The 23,937-nt window shown below is 42.9% G+C and overlaps 1 protein-coding gene across 1 annotated transcript in view; it reads right to left on the minus strand.

Moving 5' to 3' along the window:
• Positions 1 to 314: 314 nt before the first annotated feature.
• aplp1 (amyloid beta (A4) precursor-like protein 1) overlaps positions 315 to 23,937 on the minus strand; it is a 37,313-nt gene continuing 13,690 nt past the window's right edge. Inside the window, exons 2-17 of the mRNA XM_029260104.1 lie at positions 13,734 to 13,913; positions 11,744 to 11,873; positions 10,204 to 10,316; positions 8,751 to 8,947; positions 8,369 to 8,640; positions 6,101 to 6,228; positions 5,705 to 5,779; positions 5,462 to 5,620; positions 5,042 to 5,170; positions 4,780 to 4,879; positions 4,493 to 4,660; positions 4,238 to 4,261; positions 3,625 to 3,692; positions 3,463 to 3,528; positions 3,132 to 3,275; positions 315 to 2,771 (exon numbers count right to left, since the gene is read on the minus strand). Of these exons, the coding sequence (XP_029115937.1) occupies positions 2,670 to 2,771; positions 3,132 to 3,275; positions 3,463 to 3,528; positions 3,625 to 3,692; positions 4,238 to 4,261; positions 4,493 to 4,660; positions 4,780 to 4,879; positions 5,042 to 5,170; positions 5,462 to 5,620; positions 5,705 to 5,779; positions 6,101 to 6,228; positions 8,369 to 8,640; positions 8,751 to 8,947; positions 10,204 to 10,316; positions 11,744 to 11,873; positions 13,734 to 13,913 (2,055 nt within the window). The 3' untranslated portion in view covers positions 315 to 2,669. The remainder of the gene's footprint in view (positions 2,772 to 3,131; positions 3,276 to 3,462; positions 3,529 to 3,624; positions 3,693 to 4,237; positions 4,262 to 4,492; positions 4,661 to 4,779; positions 4,880 to 5,041; positions 5,171 to 5,461; positions 5,621 to 5,704; positions 5,780 to 6,100; positions 6,229 to 8,368; positions 8,641 to 8,750; positions 8,948 to 10,203; positions 10,317 to 11,743; positions 11,874 to 13,733; positions 13,914 to 23,937) is intronic.

Consider the following 23,937-nt stretch of genomic DNA (forward strand, 5'->3'; position numbering starts at 1 on the left):
CAGGGTTTTCTCTGTGGTTTCAAGATGACGTCGGTTGGACTGGGTCCTTGTGTACAGCCATTGCAATACACACATGAGGTAGAACATCTTGTTCTGCGTACGTTGAATGTAGCTAAGTGTGTGGACATTTTTGGGACTGTAGGACAGGAAGTTCCTATTAAGGAGATGGTGCACTGGAAAATAACCTTCTGAATGCTTTGGCAAGGTGTCAAATACTTGTCTGTTGACACAGAAGTGACTTCCACAGTTAACACTTTCTAATGGGCATCATCATAACAGCTTTAGAAGCGCTTAAAGAAAACAGATACTTGTCGTTATGGGCCATTAGTCATTTTTATTATTATTTTGACTCGTTAAACCATATGACCTGCAACACACTTCAGTTGTTCAAAACAAAACAGGCAAATTAGGCAAGACTTCAAATCTCTTTCAGAGCAAGTCTTTGGTCAAGTTCTGAAGGGGACTGAAGATCAGCATACTCAACAAAGCTCTATGGTCATAATAATCCTATGCATAATCCTTGGAGCCCAGATTTTCTATCAGTAAACCGATCTAACACCTTGCAAAGTTTGCACTAAAGGACGAAGGAACCCACTTCTTGCATGTTTGCATGTTTTACAGAGGAGCCTCAGGTGGAAAGAAGAAAAGTCTCAAATCCTTCCATTCCTATTTACAAGGACAAAGTTTGTAAGAACAAATGACTTAAGTCCTCCCTCATTGTCACACAACCCATTTCTGTTCGAGGGATGTATAAATAAAAATTAAAAAAAAAAAAAAAAAAAAAAAAAAAAAAAAAAAAAAAAAAGAAAAAACGTAGTATCTAGAGTTGACGAAAAACATTCCACATCATTGCTGCTAAGATTTTAAGCGGATATTATTTTGAACTACATAACATCACATGAAAATGTGTAGACTTACTGAGCTATAGTGTTGTCAGAATTAAGAGGTGGTTAACAGTTAACATCTAAAAATACCTGACACATATGCTTTTTTTAAATTTTAGACTAGCATTACTAATGCTTCGGCAGCTTGGGTTACTACTCTGTTTACTGTAACCCAAGGTTTTGAGCTATGCTAGGCCTTAAAAAGGTTTCCAGTCACTAATAAAACATTGTTTTAATGTGTCATGTTCACTTCAGATATGCACCACAATTAATTACATGAGAATTCATATCACAGCCATTTTTATATACAACAACCCCTCCAAACACAACAATAATAATGATTTTTTTTCAACTACAGAAAACAATGATGTGGGCTGTGGTAAAGTATATTTACTTTGTTTTTACATTATGGAAATTTTCCACAGCACAATTTCTGAACAGTGGTGCACATTTGAAGGACTTGCACTCAAAATGTCTACCTAAAATACATTCAGTCAGAAGTAACTGTGTCGTTGTCTTGTGCTGGTTTTTACAACAGTCCGTTTTCAATCAGCCATGTTTTAAAAATTCTTTCTCACTCTAAGCAGCACAAGGTAATTTTTTTTTTTTTTATTCCTCACATTACGTTGCAAATTAACTACTAAAAGTAATGTACTCCCCATTACCTTTTCATGTTTATATTGATTACGTTGCAACATTTTCATATCAAAGCAAAAACAGGAACAACACAAATACCGTAGATTCATACAAATTTGCATGCGTTTTTAGAATAAGGACTTTTGATTATACTCCAAACATTTTAGGCAGCGGCAAAAGAAAATGATAATATAACCGGTACTCAGTACTGAAATTTTGGTTCCCTTTAATGATACATTTACCGTAGGATAAACTGACCATGGGAACTTGGAGCACAGAATTCTTAAAATTAAGCATCTGATTCACATAAACTCCTAGGATTTTGTAAGATTCGATGGATCACTCCCCACGATGAAACATAGCTGTCTTAAATGTGTGTGTGTAATGTGTATCGGAGAGCCTGGCTGCTTTCTCACCTACAAGCTATTAAGTTTTAGTGTGTATGTGTGCATGTCAGCGGTATATACGCATATTTCATTGTGTTGGTATTGGAATTGGCAGACATATACATTTTGTTACGACTTCATATTAAAACATGACTTCAGCTTTCCTTGTGTTCCTGTTAATCTGAATATATTTTAACTGAAATAAATCTATATCATAATAAATAGATGAAAAAATAATGATATGCTGTAAAATAAAAATCTAAATTATATTCACAAAAATTATACTAGCATGAAATGAAAATAGACTGTACAACATTGTTTTTAAAAACTTTTTTTTTTTTTTTTTTTAAGAAATCCCTCCAAGCCATTGAAAACAGGGAGACTTCTAAGTTCTCTCTAATAATGTGGTAGCCCCGTGACAAGTCCCTGTTTTCAGAACTGGAGTTTGACACAGAAGGTGAAATTTCATATGAAATTAAAACATGCCACACTACTGATTCAATCAACCACTTTTAACAACAACAACTACAACAACAACAACATCATCATCAACAAAAAGAAGGGTTTGGTCAGAAACCCAGAGATATCGGAAAACGTTTACAGTTTAAAGTGGAGGGAAAGGGACAGTTTAGCAGGTTGGGGCGCACGCATGGTTGTTGTGTTGCTGCAATTCATCTTAAAGTAACATTTCAGGTTATGAGAAGTGGTTTTCACCCAAACCCTCAGGGTAAAAAGAGGGAGGGAGCGACCAGGTGATACACTTTCAGTTCATTTGCTCAAAAAATTTGTAGGTGGGGTTTTCGTAGCCGTGGTTCTGCATCTTGCTGAGCTGGCGCTCTTCTGGAGACAGCATTGGGTCAACCTGCTGTAGGAAATCAACAACGCGCACATAGCAGGGAGGTAAGGAGAGAGACCATAGGGAATGAACAGAGAGAAGCAGCACAGCTCACGGGATCATGGGTACAGAATTCAAGCAATGATCTGAAGTCTTAAACATAAACTAAACTAATTTAGGGATGAAGTCCTTTTAGCTATTTTGTAGTGCTTTGATGTGTTTCGGACCACACTTTAACAGTGAGACAAAAGGATTTATTTCAGTTGCAAATCAAAGATGACAGACGGTAGGTAAGGGGTAATGTGTCCAATTCAACAAACAAGAATAAAACAGATTTTTCCTGTTGATGACGCTCATGTGGGTGTTGCATGTGGGTGTCAGGCCGCCTACCTCCACTATTCCGTGGCTGATTGTACCATAAGGCTTCCTGCGCACCAGCAGAAGGCTGATCACCATCACCATGGCGATCGCGACGGCCACCACCAACAACCCCACCATAGCACCACGGTTGAATGTTTCCAGGGCGTCTGGTTGCTAAGTGACACAGAGAACAAAGGTTGATGAGATGGGTCAGGGAAAGCAGAAAACACTATTGAAAGCGCTACAAGTCGGTATAAAATGTGCAGAGGGGCAAGAATTTTTTTTTCCATAAAATCTTCAAAAGTAAACCCACAAACAAGAACCATTCCCTTGTGGGAGGACTTCATAATAAAATATTTACCAGTTCATCTCTTTGGATACCAGGTGACTTGTAGACAACTTGCTTGAGTTCTACAGATGTGTTTACCTAACAAAGAAGCCAATATATTTGCCTTTTGTTACAATGCTCAGTTTATATCACTCAGGTTTTATAAGGAAGCAGAATGGAACGGAAATTCTTCACCTTTTCTTCATACTCGTAATTCGAGACTTTCTCAGCAGTTGTGTAATCGTACTCGTCCATTCCAGAGACTGCGTAGGAATGAAAGATAAGGAAGTCTCAGTGCAAGAAAAACAAGATCACAAAACATCCTCCCCCTACACAATCTCAGTGTCCCCGTGCTAGCACGACAAATCAAAATACATTCTTTTTTAATGACCCAAGAGCGAAATCACAAAATATGGGCCCATAACAGTATTTGGTGGTAATACATTTGAGACAGAACTAACTTCTGAGAACCTTCAGGGCTGAAGCAATCCTCTGGTTTACAAAAATAATATTCATTTATTTACCGACCTATATAATATTCACAAGCATATCCAAAATACCAGACACAGCTTATCATTCTCCACTTGAGATTCAGCACCTTCATGTTTAGAATCATGGTGATGATTTCTCAAAGCTAGAATAGCAGTGACCCCCACTGGGATTTGGAGTAGCAGAATTCTGAGTTCAAGGTCTGCTCCTTAATCCATCTTAACTTGCCCTATTTTTAAGAATTTAAAAAAGCAACATCACGGTGAGATCTCTCTCATTACATCCCATCATCACCCTCCTCCAGGAGTCCCCACCTCACCTTTCTTGTTGTTGGGCTGGGAGTCTTTGAATGACAGCGAGAGAGAGGGAGGTAGAAGACAAAAAAATGTGAACATTAGTGTGAACATTAACTAAGTGGCAGTGGGACAAGTATCTGAGTGTTATCATGTAATACCTGTATGTGTCGATGTGTAATCACTACACACGTATGCTACTATGTAATCACTTTATGTGACTGCTGGTGTGTAACTACTCTGCGGATCCATTAGTGTATAACCGCTATACGCCTCGGTACCAATGTGCGGTGGGTATGGTCGGTTCTGGAAGGCCCGCTCCTCTTCTTCCTCATCATCCTTCTCCTCTTCACTCTCAGCTGGCAGCAGCTCCTCTGTGGTGCGTGTCTCAGAGAAAGAGGTGGTCATGAGCTCGCTGATGTCACTCTTCTCCCCTTTCATCAGCTCCTCTGCACACATGGAAGGAAAGAGAAGTGTACAAAGGCACCTGGGGAAGTGTTCTTACAAGTGACTGCACCTCAATCTTATGAATGATTGGAGACCTTGACAGCGATGGAGACAGACTCACGGATCTCATCATGCAGCTCCTCTGCCAGTACAGGCACCTTGTACAGTAAAGCCAGACTTTGGTTCATGCGCTCCTCAATCACATGGAGGTGGGTATAGACCTGTACTCAGAAGGGAACAAACGCATTACATCTCTCCTAAAATCCAGTCTTTTCCCTTTATTATCGATTAATATATACTACATCTTGGTCCTGTCTGTACTCTTGCAGAATCTAAACAACGTGGACTGCTTCATCTTCCCTCCCCCCACTGAAGAAAGTCACCTGGAACTTCATCTGCTCTGCCTTTTGGGGGTCCACAGCTTCAATGTGCTGGTAGTGTCTGAGTGTGTGCCTGCGGTCCTTCTGTTCTGCAGCCATATAGCGTTTCAATGCCTGAAGCACGCGCTCTGGCTGTTGGGTGGAGGGGAAGGGGATTGCAGGGAAAAAGGAAAATCAGGTGAAGTCAAAGTAATACCTTATATTCCAAAACCATCAACACAGTAATGCTAAGTAAGCTGGGTGCAGATGAGAGGAAAACAAGATGAGACTCAATCTTTCTCCTGCGTCTCATCCCACCTCTGATTCAATGATCTACATTCTCCTCTTGGCTTTATACCTGTCCCTCATAAGTGGGGCTTAAGGACCTTCATGCTCATTCCTATTACCAACTGTTCCTCCTGCTCTCTGCAACTGCCCCCTCACCTGGGGTGGCTCACTCTGCACAGTAGTCAAGTAGCTCTCAAGGGCCAGCCGACGGTTGTTATTGAGAGTGGCCACCACCCGGGCCAAGTGGGTTTCCACGAGCCTTTGCCTCTCCGCGGCAACCTGTTCCTCCAGGGTCTGGAGTACAGACTGGAAATGCTGGCCATAAGAGAAAGATATGGTATCATAAAAGGTTATACAAAGGAGACTCAAGGGTTAGAGCTTTCAACCGTTCCCCTCTACCTCATTGAGTGCCTGTCGGTCAGACTTGGGTAGGTTCTTGGACTGGTTGTCAGCCTCGGCCCACTCCTTCATTATCTGAAAGACCGAAAAGAGTCTCTGTCTTATTGGCAAAGGTTAACAGCAAGGCCAGACCTTCATTAGTAGACCTAGCAGTAGTTTTTCCCTTCCCACACACATCGCTTGAAAGGCTGAAGAGCGTCATTGAAAAATATATTAGTTTTCCATAGTAGATGGAAATGTGAGAACTTTACTTTCACGAAGAACTTGAGTATAATTGGATATGGATTGTGATGTAACAAGTCCTGCATTATTCATTTCTGCATTTCTCTGATTCACCTCCTCTTTCCTAAACTTGCTTTTTCTTCAACACCCAATTGCCAGGTTGGTGCTCCTCACCTCATTTATGCTCTTCATCCTTCGTTCCTCTAGGTCCAGCTTGGCACGGACAAAGTTGGCATGTTCGCTGTCATCACCTGGCATCTCAAAGTAGACATCCACTCCATCAGTTGGGCGGGGTGTGGGAACTGTGGAAAATGGAGTGAGTGTCTCCTGAAATGCCACTCAAAACAGATACATTCACTCCGAAGGTGACACGACTCAGGGATTTCTCTCCCGGTTTTAGTGATATGAAGAATTTGGAGGCAGATGTGTTGTACAGAAAGACTGAGGTGGATCTTAGAGGCATAAAGGAAAACTGACAAATGAGCCTATTCATCCCCACATGAAGACCTTCTCAGATGACCTTCCCAGATCCATAAATGAAAACACTCTTTGCACTTCCATCAGTTGTGTCCCCTGCTGGAGCTTCACCTCCCTGACCAGTAAATGTGTGTGGGCTGATTATCATGCGATGCCGCTTGTGTACAGCCACACTACTGACGAGACAATTCTCATCTCCAGCCCCTCAACAGTGAGCTGGTCTCCCTATCTCAGCATTAAAACTACTCTCTATTTACAGTGACTGGTTGAAGTATATGTGGACCACAACTTACAAATGGGAAAGTGTGTTGCACTATTACACAAACACAAAAGCTTAACAATATAGCTTAACCACTTGATCTTTCATGAATTAAGTCATATATACACAACATGAGATAGAGCTATAATTAAAAACTTCACTGTAAGACTTCAGTATAAGACTTACTTTGAAATGACTTAGCATGGTTTCATGGCACCGGTGAGGTCGGCTGCCGTCACGACTGCCCTGAACTCAGTATCTGAGCAGAATATTGCACAGATTTTTTCTGCACAACATTGCACACACTGCACGTTTTATTTAACCTTTAATACTGGACTCCACATCCACATTTTGCTGTGTATTTCTAATACGTCTTTATTATATTTCTGTTATTCCACATTTTTAGACCACTACATATTTATTTTTTCTCAGATTTTTAAATTTTTTTTCAGCTTTTTCATCTTACTTTATTTTAATATTTATTCTATCCTCTTTTCATCATTATATACTCTTCATACTTCAGTATTTTTCTAATTTCTACTTTATTTGTATTGCCTTATTTATATTATCTCTTCTGTCAGTCTGTATTACGGATAGTCGGAAAAGCATTTCACTGCACGTCATATTAAGTATGGTTGTGTATGTAACAAACTTGAACATAAATAATACATAATCACCAAAATCTCCTATTGTTCCTCTCGTGCATCGGGGGTAAAGAAATAGAAATGACAATCTTGTGGGGGAGAAATTATTCACAAGTGTTTGATTTTTAAGTATCAATTACGTTTCTCTTGTGTGACTGTGGGCGCAAAACAAAACTGGTAAAAAGGATGGGACTGATTTGTCACATAAAGGTGCAACGTTTGTCCGCATCTGGTCCTTTTCGGTTTCAATAAAAAGAAGAAAACAAGACACATATCTCTATTCATTCACTGAGCAATTTCTGTAAAATTCTTCGATACAGGTATAATAAATAAAATGTATTTTGAATGAAATCAGTCCTGCACAACTCTATGAAGTTGCCCACCTACAAATAGCACCATTAAACGTCTATTCTGAATGTATTTTGTTCCCAAGTAATGGCAGAAAACCGAAACGCAAGCCATTTTTTGCACTGTAACAGACCTTTTTAGAAAGCAAATTGTACATAAAACATAATTCAGACAAACAGGGGAATGTTTGTATCTTCAAAATTTCCCAAGTTAAATGTTCGTAACTCAAGAAAAGAGTGTACTTTGCCAGACTGTCAGCAATTAACTTGAACTTATTATAAATGGGGAATTCAGAATGTTGCATGAAACTAACTGGACAAGATTGATACTTGTCCAGCCTGAACTGGAATTACGCACTTACCTCATTCTCCTCCACTTTTCCCTACTTAATCTGCTAATGTTGTCTTACTGAAGTGCAACTACTCTGGAATGCAGCTCCTTATCAACTGGTTTTACTTGTCGTCTTAGAGGATTGTCTGAAGATTCTTCCTTTGAGCTAAGCTTTGTTTGATGAACTTCATTTCTAAACATTGCATAACTGCACTGTAAAGCTAATCTCTGCCATCGGTGTTTATATTGAGTTTCAGGGCTGAGTGCTATCAACTAATTGCTTATATTTCGTTTTTCGTAGCCATAACGTGCTCTTCCTCTCTCTTTGGAAGACAGAGGCTGCTAATAAAGCTGACCCTGTAATAATAAGTGAAAAGAACTCACAGCTGTCTCCCCGGGTCTGGGGGGCAGCGGTGGCAGATCCACGACTGGCTTGACTCCCTTTCTCATAGTAGAAAGAGTCCAGGTAGTCGGTGGCCTGGTAGGGACCAGAGTCAATGGAGTACTCATACTCTTCTGCATCCTTTGCCCCTTCCTCCTCCTCCTCCTCCTCCTCTTCCTGCTGCTCCACTTCCTCCTCCTCCTCCTCCTCCTCAATATCCTCATCTACATCGGCATCAGGGGAGAGGCTGGGTGTGACGGGAGTCACCTTGATGCTAACAGCAAGGAAAGAATCATCATCATCATCAGGGTTACTCTCCAGACACGAGCGTGCCGTTGCAATCCATGCAGAAACGCACCTGTAGAAACGTACACTGGTATTTACCTGCTGCTGACCTGGGTCACGGCCTCCGAAGCCAGGGTTTGCGAGACGTCCTGAAGCGCATCCCCTGCGTCCGTCTCACCTTTACCACTGGAGCCCCCTCTCCCAGGGCAACAGACGTACTCCACCCCCCGGAAACGATCACCACACGGCAAAAGCATCCCGTAGCTGTGCAGCTCCAAGCTGTCTGCAGTGCAAGCCTGGAATAAGCATAATTTCAAGAAAAATATGCACTTGAACAGTAACTTATTTTATAAACAACAAGTGCAGTATTATGATATTTCTTTTTCATTTTCATTACTTACACAAATGCACTTGTCCCCGAAATTCTCAGTAATTTCTTATGGCAGATAAATTGCAGAGCAAATTTGTACCCATTTCTTCCACTTACTGGAGAGTTCCCCATCATAGTGGGCAAAAATCATCTGTAATTTCTCTGTGTAGCCTGGAGGCTCTTATGTGCAGAGATGGAAAACTAGTCCCACTCCCTGCCAGCCTCCCACAAGAAATGACTCCGCAAATTCCCATAAACTCGCTCATCTTTTTTTCTGCTTTTATCTCCTATTTTTATGTTTTTATTTTAGTGTCATCTTCAGTATTTCACAGTTATTTTTGTGACCCTATCATTTACATTAGTTTTACAAAATGTATTATTAAACGTTACATGCCAGCTAATCTCTATATAACATTCAGATTAAAAGTTAATGCAATTTTTGAAACTGTTTTTCTTCACTACGGCATTTTTTTTGTTATTTTGTTCTTCCTATCAATAATCTCTTATCCTATTTCAGGGTTGTAGTGGTCAGAAGGCATGCACAGTTCCCAGTGCAGGGCATTGTATCTTGTTAAAAATACTACATCTGAGTGTCCTTTTGGGGATGAAGGTATGCATTTCAAATGTTCCCAAAAGAAACTATGGAAATGACTTCTTTGTTCAGTGAAAATGCAGTGCACGAGGAAAGCAGAACCCATACAGACACGGGGAGAACATGCAAACTCCACAGAGACTGTACTGGACTCTAACGCTAAGCCCAAACAGCCCAGGTACTGTGAAGCATCAGCGCTCCTCCTGACATCTCCTGGCACGAAAACTAACAAAGAGCGAAAGACTAAGAGGAAGTAAGGAAGGTTTCACTTTTTATTTCAGTAAAACTACAGGGGCAGCTGGTAGCACAGTGGTTGGCACTGCTGCCTTTAGACCCAAATGTTGCAGGTTTGAATTTCACCTCCAGCTGTAGTACTCTTGAGCAAGGTACTTACCCTAAATTGCTCTAGTAAATTTACCTGATTGTGTGAAATATTATAAATAGACTACCACTGTAAGTCAATTTGGAGAAAATGATCAGCTAAAGGAATAAATGTAATGTCAAGGTCAGGTCACTTCGCACACAAGATTGCAGGAAGAGCTCATGAGAGGAAAACCAGGTGCTCACAGTCCAGCAGCACTGCAACTCACCTCCTTGGCAATGCTATGCCAGTACACGTAGCTCTCGCAGGCATCCATCTGCTCCTGGTGCAGGAAGCGGCAGCGGTCGGGCACCAGCAGAGCCTCACTCACATACTCTCCCACTGGAACGGAGACAAGGGTGGGTGTCCGTGTGAGCGAAGGGAGACACACAAGATGAGATTGTGTTCATTTGTATTTAATGACAGCATGATGCTGCTGGAATACCAATGTATTTCGCTGACATTTTTTACTAATTTTATAGCCATACACTGTTGCCCTTTATTGGAACCCTTTGGTTCTGACTCAGTGTCATTAGTAAAGACTTCAAAATAAGTTCCAGCAACACAAACTATGTGTAATGCGCCAGTACATAATGTGAAACATCACCCAGAATGAGACTGAGGACCTTCGCAACTGTGGGATAAATACATTTATTAATGGAGGAATGCACAGCCTAGTTCGCCGCAAGGGAAGCTCTAATTCAAAAGTGTCTTTGTTCCAATCAGAGATATACTTAAAGCTAAAATAATTTTTCCTTTAAAAATATATATATATATAAATTCCTTCTTTTCAGAAAAGCAGAAGAGCAATAAAGCGGATATTGTGTGTTTGTGAGAAAGGTAATATTCGTTGTTGCCTCCAGGTCGTTGTGGGACCCCCAATACTCAGAACTGCCATCCAAAGAAAACGCATTGAGCTGACATCTTCAGACCTAAAGCCCTTTTCCAGGGTTCAATAGCTTTCTAATTTGTTGGTCGGTTTTACTTCACTCAGCCAATATTCTGTGTGCACAGACCTGTTATTTAATGCTTTCAATGGGGGAACACAGTCTTTGTTGCTGGCACAGATTCAGTTCAGGAGTTCCTTGCAAATTTGGCCAAGAAGCCTGCTCTCGATTGCTTTTGAAGGGAGAGGTGTAGCTCAGACTCGTCCGATTGAAGCCAAAATTGGGGAGTGCAGTAATGGGCAGAAAAGTTGGACTTTCCACCCCACACTTTACATACATAAGTGAAAGGTTTCCTATAGTATAATTTGCATCAGCATTAATACCTGAAAGCCTGCAAACTAAATAAAGAGAAAGCTGGAGAACACAGTTTCAAGAAACATTTTTCATTTTATTCAAATTTAAAGAGTGGTTTTAATTTTTTAAACAGCCTTTTCAAATAGCTCTTCTGCGACCATCTATAAATTATTCCCAGTCCACCTTGAACTGGAATTAACAAATGAAAAACTGAGATTCGTGGAGATGTAATAATATCGGAGGCTTGTAGAGGGCAGCACCGAGTGGCAGAGCCCAGTCATGGTGAACAAACAGCCAGGTGTCTCCAGCACAGAGATGCACAGTGGCACAAGGACACACAAACCAGTGGCACGAGGATATGCAGCCAGCCACCAGATGGCGCCTTCCTCCTCATCATCAACTCCCTCAAATTTTCCCGATGCCACCATTGCTCTGCGTCAAGGGGCGATTTCACTGTGGGTTTTAGAGGGTAAGAAACGTGTGACAGCAAGTGGTGAGCAGTGCGGTGCTGAGCGGCAGCCCTCTTACCCAGACAGCGGTATGGGATGACGATGAAGGGGCGGGTCTGGCAGTGGCCCCAGCCCTTCTTACACCAGGCAGGGATGGTGACTGGCTTGGAAGACTCCTCCACACGTGAGATCTGAAGGGCAGGGTACATCTGGACGCCAACACACAGACAGGGGAGGCAGTTAGGACAGAAATGGAGGGCCAAGGCAGGGCAGCAGGTGTGGAAGAGGGAGGGACAGAACAGCAGGAAGAGACAAAAGAGCATGGGGAGGGTAAATGGGGAGAAGACAGGAAGGCAAAAGGGAAAGGAGGGGAAGCATCTCAGAAAGAGAGGGAGGCAAAGCGCCGGGAGGGAGTCATGCAAGAGACCAACGACACAGCTGGACGGCAATAAAGGAGGATGCCATTCATGATCGGAAAACTATTAACGGAGGGAATGTTCTTCCCCGCTCGGCAGGGTATCCCATCAGACCTGGAAACACCTGGCACTGCTGCTTTATGAAGCACTGCTCCCACTTGAAAGCAGTTTAAAATGCCTTCAGCTGAGGTTGAATTTTGGCAAATATCCTAAAAAGGGGATTTAATGCTTCACTGCATCTGTACAGTATATATATATATATATATTTTTTTTTTTTTTCAATTTTAAAAACTTTACAGGAATGTTTTCTTTTGTGGAAATGCTCCCACGGGATATGAAAAGATTAATGTAATCGAATCAGAGTATATTTAGCGCTGATGGCGGATGCGTGCCTGAAACACACAAAGCTCTTCGACGCTGTTTACCTCGCAGAGACTGGAGTAATTTCAGTTCAGGATTATGGGTGTTCTGACATTGATGGATGGGGCCATACTTTATGATAGGAGCCACAAGAGACATTTGGATGCCTGGGAAGATATCAATGTCAGCGAAGGACAGGGGAGAGATGGAGGTGGGCTGAACTTGCAAAGAAATATTTAGGAATATTTCCTTTTGTGCATAGCCCTGTTTTATAAAAAAAAAATGAACAAGAAGAGCCCTGTTGGAAGAGGGAAAAAAGAAAACTGAGCTTGCCGCCATAAGACGTCTCTTCTTCAGTGCTGGGGTGTGTGGTGTGGGACTCGGAGCAAAGCTAAGCGCAGCTCCGGCTGGACAATTGCAGAAATAAGCACGTGAAAGGCATATGACTATGAAGTTATGTAATTCCATAATACATGAGTTTAGGTACATTTATTTGCTTCCATGTAGCGTCACATACATAGATCATCTTGAGACCTTTGCGAAATCTCGCCTTCTTGCTGTCACCTTGCCGCATTGCGATAGCGGAAGCGGGAAAGAGTTGTGTTCAATGGACCCTGCTACGGTCACAAGACATAGTATGGGACTGCTGGGGGCAGTGAGACTTTTTTTTTTTTTTAAACAAAGCAATAACATTTCCATATTCTTAATGTACTAGTTGAGTCTGAAATTTTTAAGTTACTTGAGCTGTACTTTCCTTCAGCTCACATATTGCTAATGAAGTGTGATCCGTCGAGTTTGACACAACCCCTGGTGGGAAAAACTGCTTGACATTAAATTCTGCTTTTACGATTGTTCACTTCAGCTCTAATGGTACGATGACATTTCACCCTAACCTATTTTAAACCACGCAGCAATAGGGGAGGGTCTTGTCCTATAAGCAACCGTGTTCCTGCATGTGGGACACATAGTGGGTAGAGCCACTGCCTTTGGATTCGAGACACCCAGGTTTGAACCCCACCCCCTGCCGTAGTACACTTGAGCAAGGTACTTACCCTGAAATAATACGGTAAATATTGCTACGCTCTATAAATGGGTAAATAATTTTAAATCACTCTGGAGGGAAGCTTCAGCCAATAAGCAAGTGTGTTTCTGTGTATGGTGTAACATTGTTAAGGAGGATTGCTGGCTGCCCTTCTGTACTGCAAGAGGCAAAACACCATCCCTATGCAGCAGAGCAGGATCTGGCAGAGACCCATAAGGGGGGGGGTGTGGTGCTGGGAGCGGGGGCAGTACCTCCTGGCAGTAGGACAGGATCTTGCTGGGGTCCGTGAAGCAGCCCTGCCTGCCCTGGGGATCAGGCTCCCACTGGCCACTCTCTGTGTTCATGTGCAGCATCTGGCGCCCACAAAACATGGCGATCTGCGGCTCGACCACCTGGGGGGTTGGCCCGCTTGCCTCGGCCATGGAGACAGCCTGAGGAGAGGGAGGCAGCCGTTATCATTGCAGTGCAGAACGGAGGCAAATCGATACAAACACTAGCTGGGTGCTCACAATTATTGGATTTGAGACTGAACAGTGGAAGCAGTGCCACAGATTACTTCAAATGCACCAGTAAGACACTTATTTAGCTTCGGCACTGAACCAGAGCAGAGGACTGGGAAAAGGTAAGAGGGTAGAAGAGCCAGAAGAGCCGTCGGGGTTAATGCGTCGCAGAACTGGATATCTTTCTACTTTTCCAGCACATATGGAAACACACAACACGCCGAAAAACAAGCAATCAACGTGGCTTCACCTTCAGGATGGAGAAGCATTAACCACGCTATGATACGGCAAGAGAAAGAGCGCTGGTCATGTCGAGACCTTGTTGACGAGACTTTGTCTCATTAAGAGGAGCAGGGGAAAGATTTTCAACAGCGAGTTGTGGAGTTGCTCCCTCCCAAGCGCCCATTGCCCACATGTTGGAATCGATCCACAGTCCAGGCTCCTTGTCAGCTTGTAGAAACACTTAGGGTACTGAGTGTGAAACAAACAGCGACGGGCCACTGCAAAGCGGGTGTGCATACAGGCTCAGCCAGCACTGGACTACCTCTGCACAACAGCACTATGCCATGGAAGGTTGACAGGAAGACCTCAGGGGGGCGGGAGAGAGAGGTGATGGCCACTGTTTCTGGATCACAGTACATTCACCTGGCAGAGCAAAGTCAATAGAGCACTGGAGCATGTAAAATACCAATGAATGTCATTAAATATATTTATGCAGCGACAAAGGTTGTCTTGTGGAAAGACGGTGACATTTTTGAAGCTCACCGACTGTCACATCCACAGTCAGACATTAACAAATATAATATGGGGGGGATGAAAAGACTTGATTTCTCCTTTGAATTCCCAAGAATGAATGGAACCTATGACTACACAGGTATATTAATACTATTTAAGGCAGATTAAGGTGATACAACAAGCTGTACCAGATAATCTTACACAAAAGGACACATTAGCCCTGTATACATACATTGAAAGTACTTTGGCAAATAAAAGACCAGCTTTCTGCACAGTCCTGTGGCAGTGTGGCAGTCGGGGATGACAAGGGAATCCTTTTTAAATTGCAGAGGAGAGAGGGAATGAAAGACGGTGCAAAGCAGCACAGTGAAGCAGCCAATTAGACTCCCGATGCCCCATGGCACGATATGATGATATGAGCAAACCGTGACCAAAGGGAGCTGCGGCATGGCTATTGCGTGTGGAAGTATGTCAACTTTTAATTAAAATGTATAAGAAAAATGAATATATCACATATACAAATAAATATGCAATAAATATAATAGCCCCTGGACAGCGGTACTGTTGGAACTAGGCTGGAGATTTGAAGTTATGGTAATGATCCAAAAAGGGCCCAGAATCTAACCAAGGCCTTGAAAATTCGGGCTTGTTGGGGATCAGGGTGCTGCGAGTTCACCAAGGACCTTGGGCACTGACAGAAGTGCTGCACACAATCAAGCATAAGCGTGACAGATTCTCATTGCTCGGTGCTGGTTTGGAAGAAAACTCTTCAAATCTGGCCTTCACGTCAGAACGAAATCCATGATAGCATAGCGAAATAAAACACAAGATTAAAGATTACATCTTCAATTCAATTCAGTTCACCTTTATTGTCATTATATAACAACATTCAATTTCTGTAACTCCCCAAGCTTGATGAAACAAAACAAATATAGAAAAAAAAAAAAAAAAGTAGCAGAAACTAAATAAAAACAAAATGTAGAATATTCTGTAACTTTAAACAGCCTGATAGTTTCTATGTAAATATTTAAATAAATAAAAAATAAAAAAAAAGGAACAGATTGAAATACACAATTTATATTTCAAGCTTGGGGGGGCGCGGTGGTGCAGTGGGTTGGACCGGGTCCTGCTCTCCAGTGGGTCTGGGGTTCAGGTCCCACTTGGGGTGCCTTGCGACAGACTAGCGTCCTGTCCTGGGTGTGTCCTCTCCCCCTCCAGCCTTACGCCCTGAGTTGGCGGGTTAGGCTCCGGTTCCCCACGACCCCATATGGGACAAGCGGTTCAGAAGATGTGTGTGTGTGTGTGTGTGTGTGTGTGTGTGTGTGTGTGTGTATGTATATATATATATATATATATATATATATATATATATATATATATATATATATATATATATATATATTTCAAGCTTCTCCCCTTGTTCCTTTCTTTTGAGCTTCTCTTGTAAATTTCCTATGAAGGTTGTGGAGATGTACATTGTGGACAGTGACCCCACTGATGGGGCACCACCCATCCTCTGTTCAGAGCTCTCGCACTGGTCCAGTCACTGGGACACATGCTGAACCCATCTGCATCTTTGACCTGGGAAGGTCAATGTCACGAAAAGAAAAAAAAAAACACGACAGACACTGGAGAAGACAACCTGTCAGCTCATCTTCAGCCCTGGAGCACCAGCACCCTGCTGCCCCTGTTCTACTGCGGCCCCATGCCGCCCCCACCCTGTCAGTAATCGATGCCATGCGCTCACAACTGTATCAACGTGCACCTCCGATCAATACAGAACCCATCTCAGGCCCGGGGCCTGCACCTACACGGTGTACAGAGTTGTATGAACTCCAGCTCATGTTGAAGGGAAGATTAGAAGCATGCTCTAGTGCCGAAGAAAACAGCTGCAAACAAAGATGGGCCTTCAGTAAGCTTCTTTTTCTTTTTTTATTTCGTCCTAAACTACACGGTTCTGTTTGCAGGGAACAATGTCACTGCTTTGACCCATTTTGGGAAGAGCTGCTTCTTTTTCCTCTCCTGACCCCGTTGTCCCCACTAATGAGATGGCAGCAGCTCCGGAAAGTGATGTCCGACACCCGCGGCTGTTCCAACCCTTCCTACCAGCCAACTGGATCATGGCAGATTTTCCCCTCGACCTTTTCCTCCCAGCAGCAGCTCTTTCTAGAACACATTTCACCTCTTGGGTGATAGAAATTCTGGGTTAAGCGACAATTCATGTGTGTTCTTCAGTAGTGTCAAACCTGAACACATCTTTCAAAGGCGCCTCAAAAAGCCCTGCTAAAATAGCAACGTGGAAAGCAAATTAACAACTCTTAGGAAGTTGGAGAACAGCTCTGAAGAAGAAAGGACTTGGCATTCAAACCAAATGTCATCATCCATGTGTCTTGTTAACTTGTCGATTGCATTCCGTCAGTCTTCTTTAGACAGGGATCTTTCCAAAATACAAACGTGGCAAAGATTTGTAAATGGCATTCGGAAACAGGAAAGAGAAGAACGGTCCAGACCAATAAAAATAATGAATACATCAGGACTGTTAATGGACAGGAAGGTCGAGCATATCGTGAACCTAATGAAAGTAGACAGTACAACTACTGAATAAGCCTGAACAAAGAACCAGTGCAGTCCATATGACAAAGTGCAGACTTATATCTACCTGAAGCTTATCACTTTATACCCTTGAGAAAGGAGCTCATCGCAAAGTACTCCAGTAAAATAACAATAAAAATGGGTAAAATTGTAAGTTTACCATTAATTTAATGCATTTTCTATTTAAGCCGTTTACAGAGAACAATGAAGAAATTGTATAACTGTAAGGGTTACCCAACATCCCTCCCCATCCCAAATAATGTAAATAGAGGTGGTCCCCAAATTACGATGGAGCTACGTTCCGTGAAACCCATCGTAAGTCGAAAATATCGCAAATCGAAAACGCATTTAATACACCTAACCTACCACACATCATAGCCTAGCATATGTGTGATGGCCACTACGGGCTTGCCGCCTTCATGCTGGGCAATTATCTTGAGTTTCTCCACAAGAGTAAATTGCCTCCTCTTCTTCCTACAAGTAGCAGGAGACATAGATGGGCGTTTCCGTTACATTAATTATGTACAAAACAAAACCACGTGACAGACTTAGAGATGCAAATCGCTGCCGCTGCCCAGCATCGCGAGAGAGTATCGCTTTACATATTGCTTGCTTGCGGGAGAGGATAAAAAAAAAAAGCCCCACAAAATTCGAAGTATGGTTTCTAGTGAATGTCTATTGCTAGCTCACCATCGTAAAGTCGAAAAAATCGTAAGTGGAACCATTGTAAGTCAGGGACCACCTGTAAATAAACAATTCTTTAAAAAGTTGGAAAGATCTGCATATACTATGTACAAACATACAAATCGTAAACTATTTAACAAAATGGCCAGCCAAGCAATGAAATAAACTGTAAGATATACAAAGTACAAGTACTATAATATCAGAAAAGCCAGTTGTTGCTGCAGGTTAAAACTGGTTCAGATGATCAATGATGTGCATTAATATGCCTGTATGCCCCTGTTGTTCATGGCCAAGAAATCCAAAAATCAAGCACAGAAAACTTTGAGTCAGATAATCCCGCTGAAATGACAAATCAACAAGCAGAGTATGGCCTTTTTTCAACCCTGGTGACCAATGGAAGAAACACAACACTGCACATCCCGAGTAGGACAGTAGCCTTTGTGTTCTACATTATTACCATTGTATTGAACATATGAACCCAGCCAAAGTTTGAAGTTAACTGAAAATCCAGAACTATGATTTATAGGCAAAGTATGAGTTATGACATACAAATCCCAAATAGCTTTTTTTTTTGTAAAAGAATGCGATGTGGCATACAAGGTTCACATGGAACATCTTTCAAAGTGAGAATTTCCCCAAAGACTACTGGAGCTCTCTGAATTGAACAATGGTGTTAAGAGGGTTAGGGCACTGTCTGTATTAAGTGGCGGCTGGATACAAATTTGTGGTTTCGCAAAAGATATAAAAATGTGCCAACAATTATACAACTCTTGAGAAGATGTTCCCCAAAGGTTGCCTTAACTGGGCAATTAAAGTGGATGCCTGAGGACTGTGGAGTTTGAAGCGGAGCTCGCCTGGCTTGGAGAAGTACCAACCCCCCACACACACACTAACCACGTTCCCTTGTTCAGTGACACACGTAGCCCTGATACATTAAACCTCAGCACTCAAGGAGCACCGGTAGCAGACAAGGGAAGCCTTGACAGCTACCCTCTACAAAGCCGATTTCATCATTAATAGCTGGCTGCTGACACAGGCCCGGATGCATCGATTGGTTTCCGCTTCCCTCCCCCCCCCCACACACAGCAACAGCCACTGCTTTTTCCATCCTGGTCCAGCCGCTGCTTATTGAGTCAGTGTCTGCATCTTTGCGTTCCATCTTGCCCACTTTGCCTTTTATTCCTCCACACCTCCCACCTCAAGCAAATTGCTGAGATCCCCAGCGCAGCAAAATGTGACGCATTCAGTTCAACAATGGCAGAGAAAGGCAAGGAAGGCAGGCGTCTTGCTGTGCGTAACAGCAGCAGCAGGGGGTACATTTACAAAGGGGGGCAGGGACACGCCTCCGCTTTTTCTTAAAAAAAAAAAATAAAAATAAAACACGAAGATTCTGATGCATCCATCCACAGTAAGGGAACAATTGCATTGGTGTTATGAGATAGCTGTGCTTGGCTCACGCTAAACCCTTGTCATGAGTTGCACTGGCAGGGCACCCTGGGAACTGGTGCCCAGGACATGCATTTATGTGTTCCTCCTGCATCAACCACCACTGCCAAATTCAATATTCAGCACCTGTTCCCCTTTGTTGCAGGATGACTTCACGAGATGTAATGATGCAATCTCCCGGCTCTGTAAGGCAAGGGAGGGGGGACTAAGAGGGCGGAGGGGGAATGGGGGCTTTTCCACCATTTGTCGCTTTCAGATGCAGACAAACATGAGTGGATTTAAACTCCTCCTGTAGATCTCTCTGCTAGCTGCTGGGGTTCGGCTGTTCTCTGCAGGGACAAAGCTCTTGTGGATGGACCTTCACACCCTTGCTAAGTTCTAACTCTCTGGACCCATTGACGTAGGACTCGAGGTCATTTTTTTTCTGTTTATTTATAACAGCCCTGGTATCAGGCTGCATGCCCAGCCTGTCTTTACTTGCCTCTGTGGCTCACTGAACAGAACAGATGGCCTCCTAGCAGGTGGGGTATCTACACGCCCACCCCCCTACCTTCCTCTCCAAACAGCCTTACCCTGGCTTCCCAAATCATCCCTACTCACCCCATTCCACCATAGCTGTCTATTACGCAACTGTTCCTAGGCAGGTTTGGGAGTTTGTCGCTGTAATCACTGTCATTACTTATTCATTCATTTATCATCATATTTCATTTCCGTGGCAGATGAGTTCTGAGAGAGGGATATTATGTTCATGGATGCATCAAGTTTGATGGAGCTTCTTCCTGGTTAAACCAAAACACTGCTTCACCGACACACTGCTAATTACAAAACCATTCGTAATGGCATATTGTACATAGCCTTTTGGCATATATTTGGTTTTTTTTACATGCCGATTTGCAAGGGAATCTAAATTAGTCTCAGATAATTGCCATAAATGATATATAGATGGTACAACTCCTTGCCCAGGTAAGTACTTCAGACTAAAGGGTACAGACCCCTTGACATTGTACTCAGCGGCACACATGTCGAACTGCTTGACACAGGTGTTCAACTCTTAATCAAAGCATCTTATTCAAATTTCTCCACTGAAAGCCAGCTGTTCAAGAATACACCAGATGGACTGTAATCACACAGACCCTGTAGGTCATGTAGGGCATTGGCCACAAGTACAAGGAGCTTCTGAAGGGTTCACGGAAGAAAACCACATCTTCTAAATCAAAGTCATGCAAGCTGAGCATGGCTCAAAGCTTAGAATATTATTATTTCATTAGTTAGCCAACACTTTTATCCAAAGTAACACACACATTAACTTATTTAAGCAAGAGGGCATTTTAACAAAGCAAATAAGGAATTTAGAAACGTATCTTGGAAGAGGACAACCTTGCTTTTAAAGGCTCATGCCTACATGGACTTACTGGCTAGAGACTGAGGCCCCACAGAGGCACCCTTGAACTCATTCAAATATCTAGCTGCACACACCATTAAGCTTTGAGCAACATTTGAGGGACTAAAGAAAAGCATCTGCTACAGAAATGATTTTTTTAAGACCTTCAACCCTCCTTATTCAAATACTGCAAATTAAGGACAGCCTAATCATAACAGGCCAAGATTTTCTCTAACACAGGTCCTGCGAAGCCAACTGTTTTCTTTACACACCACAGGTGACCCAGGCCTGAGTTCTACATCTAGCATTTACATTTATTCATTGATACAGCTGAGTAATTGTACTGGAACAATTGAGGGTAAGTACCTCGGTCAAGGGTACTACAGCCAGAGGGGTGGGGATCAACCTTGTGACCTTTGGATCCAAAGGCAGATGTTTTAACCACTATGTTACCAGTTGTTCCATTATATGGGCACCAATTAGAAGTGCACCAAGACTGCCTGTACGCATCTACCGGATCTGTAATGGGGGCTGATCTTACAGATGACACAGCTGGAACTGCAAAAAAGATGACTTTGAAGTCCAAATACTGTCAAGAAATAAGCTGCCCACATTCATTCATTTAGCTGGTGCTTTTTTCCAAAATGACATATAATATTAAGCTATCTACATTTTTTTTTCCCCATTTATACAGTTGGGTATACAATTTACCACCGAATTACCCAAAAGCAATTTAAGGTAAGTATCTTGTTCAAGGGTACTGTAGCTAGAGGTGGGATTTGAACATGCAACCTTTGGGACCAAAGGCAGTAGAACTAACCACTGTAAACAAAATGAGAAATCTCTGTATTACGACCACTGGCATTTGAATCAAATTTCAATGAAGAAGCAACACAGCTTCTTAAAGTCTGCTCTTTATGAAGCCACCTTCCTCTTATTTAGGCAATGGCGCAAGAAAGTCAGTCATTACAAAGCAACCAAGAACCCAAGCAGCAGCAGAGCTGTTTCCATGAACCTCCCACATAGCGTGCATCTAAAACAGCCCATCTATGTTTTTTATATATATATAAAGCTTTCGGGCAACTCCCACCTTCGGCCAGATGGGCTCCGAGGTGTGAGTCACACGGCGCGTGCATACGTATACTCACAGCATGGGGTCTTGGTGTTGGCTATGGGTGAGACTGTGGGATTAAGAAGTATGCTTGCTGAATTATAGTGAACTTCAAGGATTCAGCCCCAAGACATTCAGCTCACTGTAATTCTGAACTAGAAAACAAAGGCCCATATTGTAGACTCTTCCTCAGTGCATCAAATCTCCTAAATCACAGCTCAAATCCCTTCTTACTATTTTTTCTTATCATATGTGACTATTTAAAACAGATTACACACTGTATGTCTGCTTCATTGAGAGAGAATATGAGATCTATGTTGTTTGCTTTAAGCAACTAAATTATGTGTTTTTTTTTTTTTTTTTTTTCCCGCCCCCACCTCTCACAGCCATGTGTACTTCTTGGCATTGTCCTGTCCTGTGTCTAGTCTAGAAAAAAGACATTTCCCAATTATGGATTCACGAATCAAAGAGCAAAGTAGAAAAACTGGTTTGACACAAAGACAATGAACATCCCCTGTTAATTCAATTTAACTATGTGCATGTCCTGACACGAGTCCTGCATGGAGGGGGAAGCGATTTGCCGGGACCAGGGGGGATCCTCCTCTAAGGAGCTCCGATGCCTCCATGTGGGATGGCCAAGACAGACAGGTCCCTTTGTGCTGGTATTGGCACTTTCTCTTGCGGAGATGGTCCTGGCATGCTTGAGAGCACCTCCCTCACGCTCAGCTCCCAGTTCCTAGCAGAAGGTGCTCGGTGAGTCATGTGCAAAGTGGGCTCTCTGACATCCGCTGTATCCGCTGAAACACAGGAAGTCTTCTGTGCCTTCAGAACACAGCCCCCTTTCATGGCACACGAGCAGAAGACAACTGTCAACCGATTTAGCGGCCCCTATAAGCAGACAGGCACCCTCAATTTGCTAGCATAAGTGCATCTACTTGTAACATCATAACTCACATAGCAGTGAGAAACCTCACTTAATCGCATCTTAACCAACAGACGACTAAGGATACAATTTATGTACTCTCTCCAACTAAGTCTAATCCCATAGCAGCTACAACATGCAAATGGCACATCCATCACAATCTGGCAGAGCTGAACTTTGGAGGCTTATATCTGACTACAGTCATACAAAGCACTCCCCTGCCCACCACAACTACACTGTACACGACCTCAAACCTGTAACTTTTAGACCCAGAAAGCAAAGGCAGTGATATCTCAAACATCTCACACTGGGTTTAGAAGGACCAGTAGCTATTATACTGTGTCACGGGGAGCAGAGCACGCATGGATATACAGAACACATGAACACTCCACTGCGGAGCATTAAGCACTGCCATTGACATACATCATGCACACAAACCAACACCTACATCTGCTTACCATGCCACCCTAACACACACTTCTCTATTTGAATTCCTGTTTGACAGTGAAAAGGGACTTGTCCTGAAGTGAGAGACAGAAGGGGCAGAGACCAGTCCATCTTGAGACTTCCAGAAGAAACTCAGCTGAATCTAGAAGTCCAGAATTGGTGTCCTCTTGCCCCATAGACCAGTACATTTGTCACACGTACCCTTCAAGCAAGGTACGGATAATGAGAATGAACGTGTCAGGCTGTGAGCTACGGCCCTTTGGGTGAGAATAGATGCAAGGCAGAGAAAGAGACTATTGTAAAACAATGGGGCAATGGTTGACGTGCTTCCGTAGTCACATTGATGACCATGGAGACTGGGTGAAGCTGATAACTGGGTCCAGTCAGTACAACGTCACACCCAAGACAGAGGAGGCACAAAAAGGACGCCTGTTCTCGCCTCGCTCAGTGTTGACAAGGGAAAATTACACAAGGCACAAAAGGCGAGTTATTGAGGTGAAAATGGATGGGGTGTCACAGCCGTTGCACCCAGACTCAGCTCTATTCTCTTCTATCTAAGCGTCACAAATCAGGCCTCCACCATTTTATCACCTTACACAGGGATGATCCTTCGAACTCAGCCCGCAACCACTGTGAA

This window comes from Scleropages formosus, chromosome 18 (genome assembly GCF_900964775.1).
Source record: "Scleropages formosus chromosome 18, fSclFor1.1, whole genome shotgun sequence".
NCBI lineage: Eukaryota > Metazoa > Chordata > Actinopteri > Osteoglossiformes > Osteoglossidae > Scleropages > Scleropages formosus.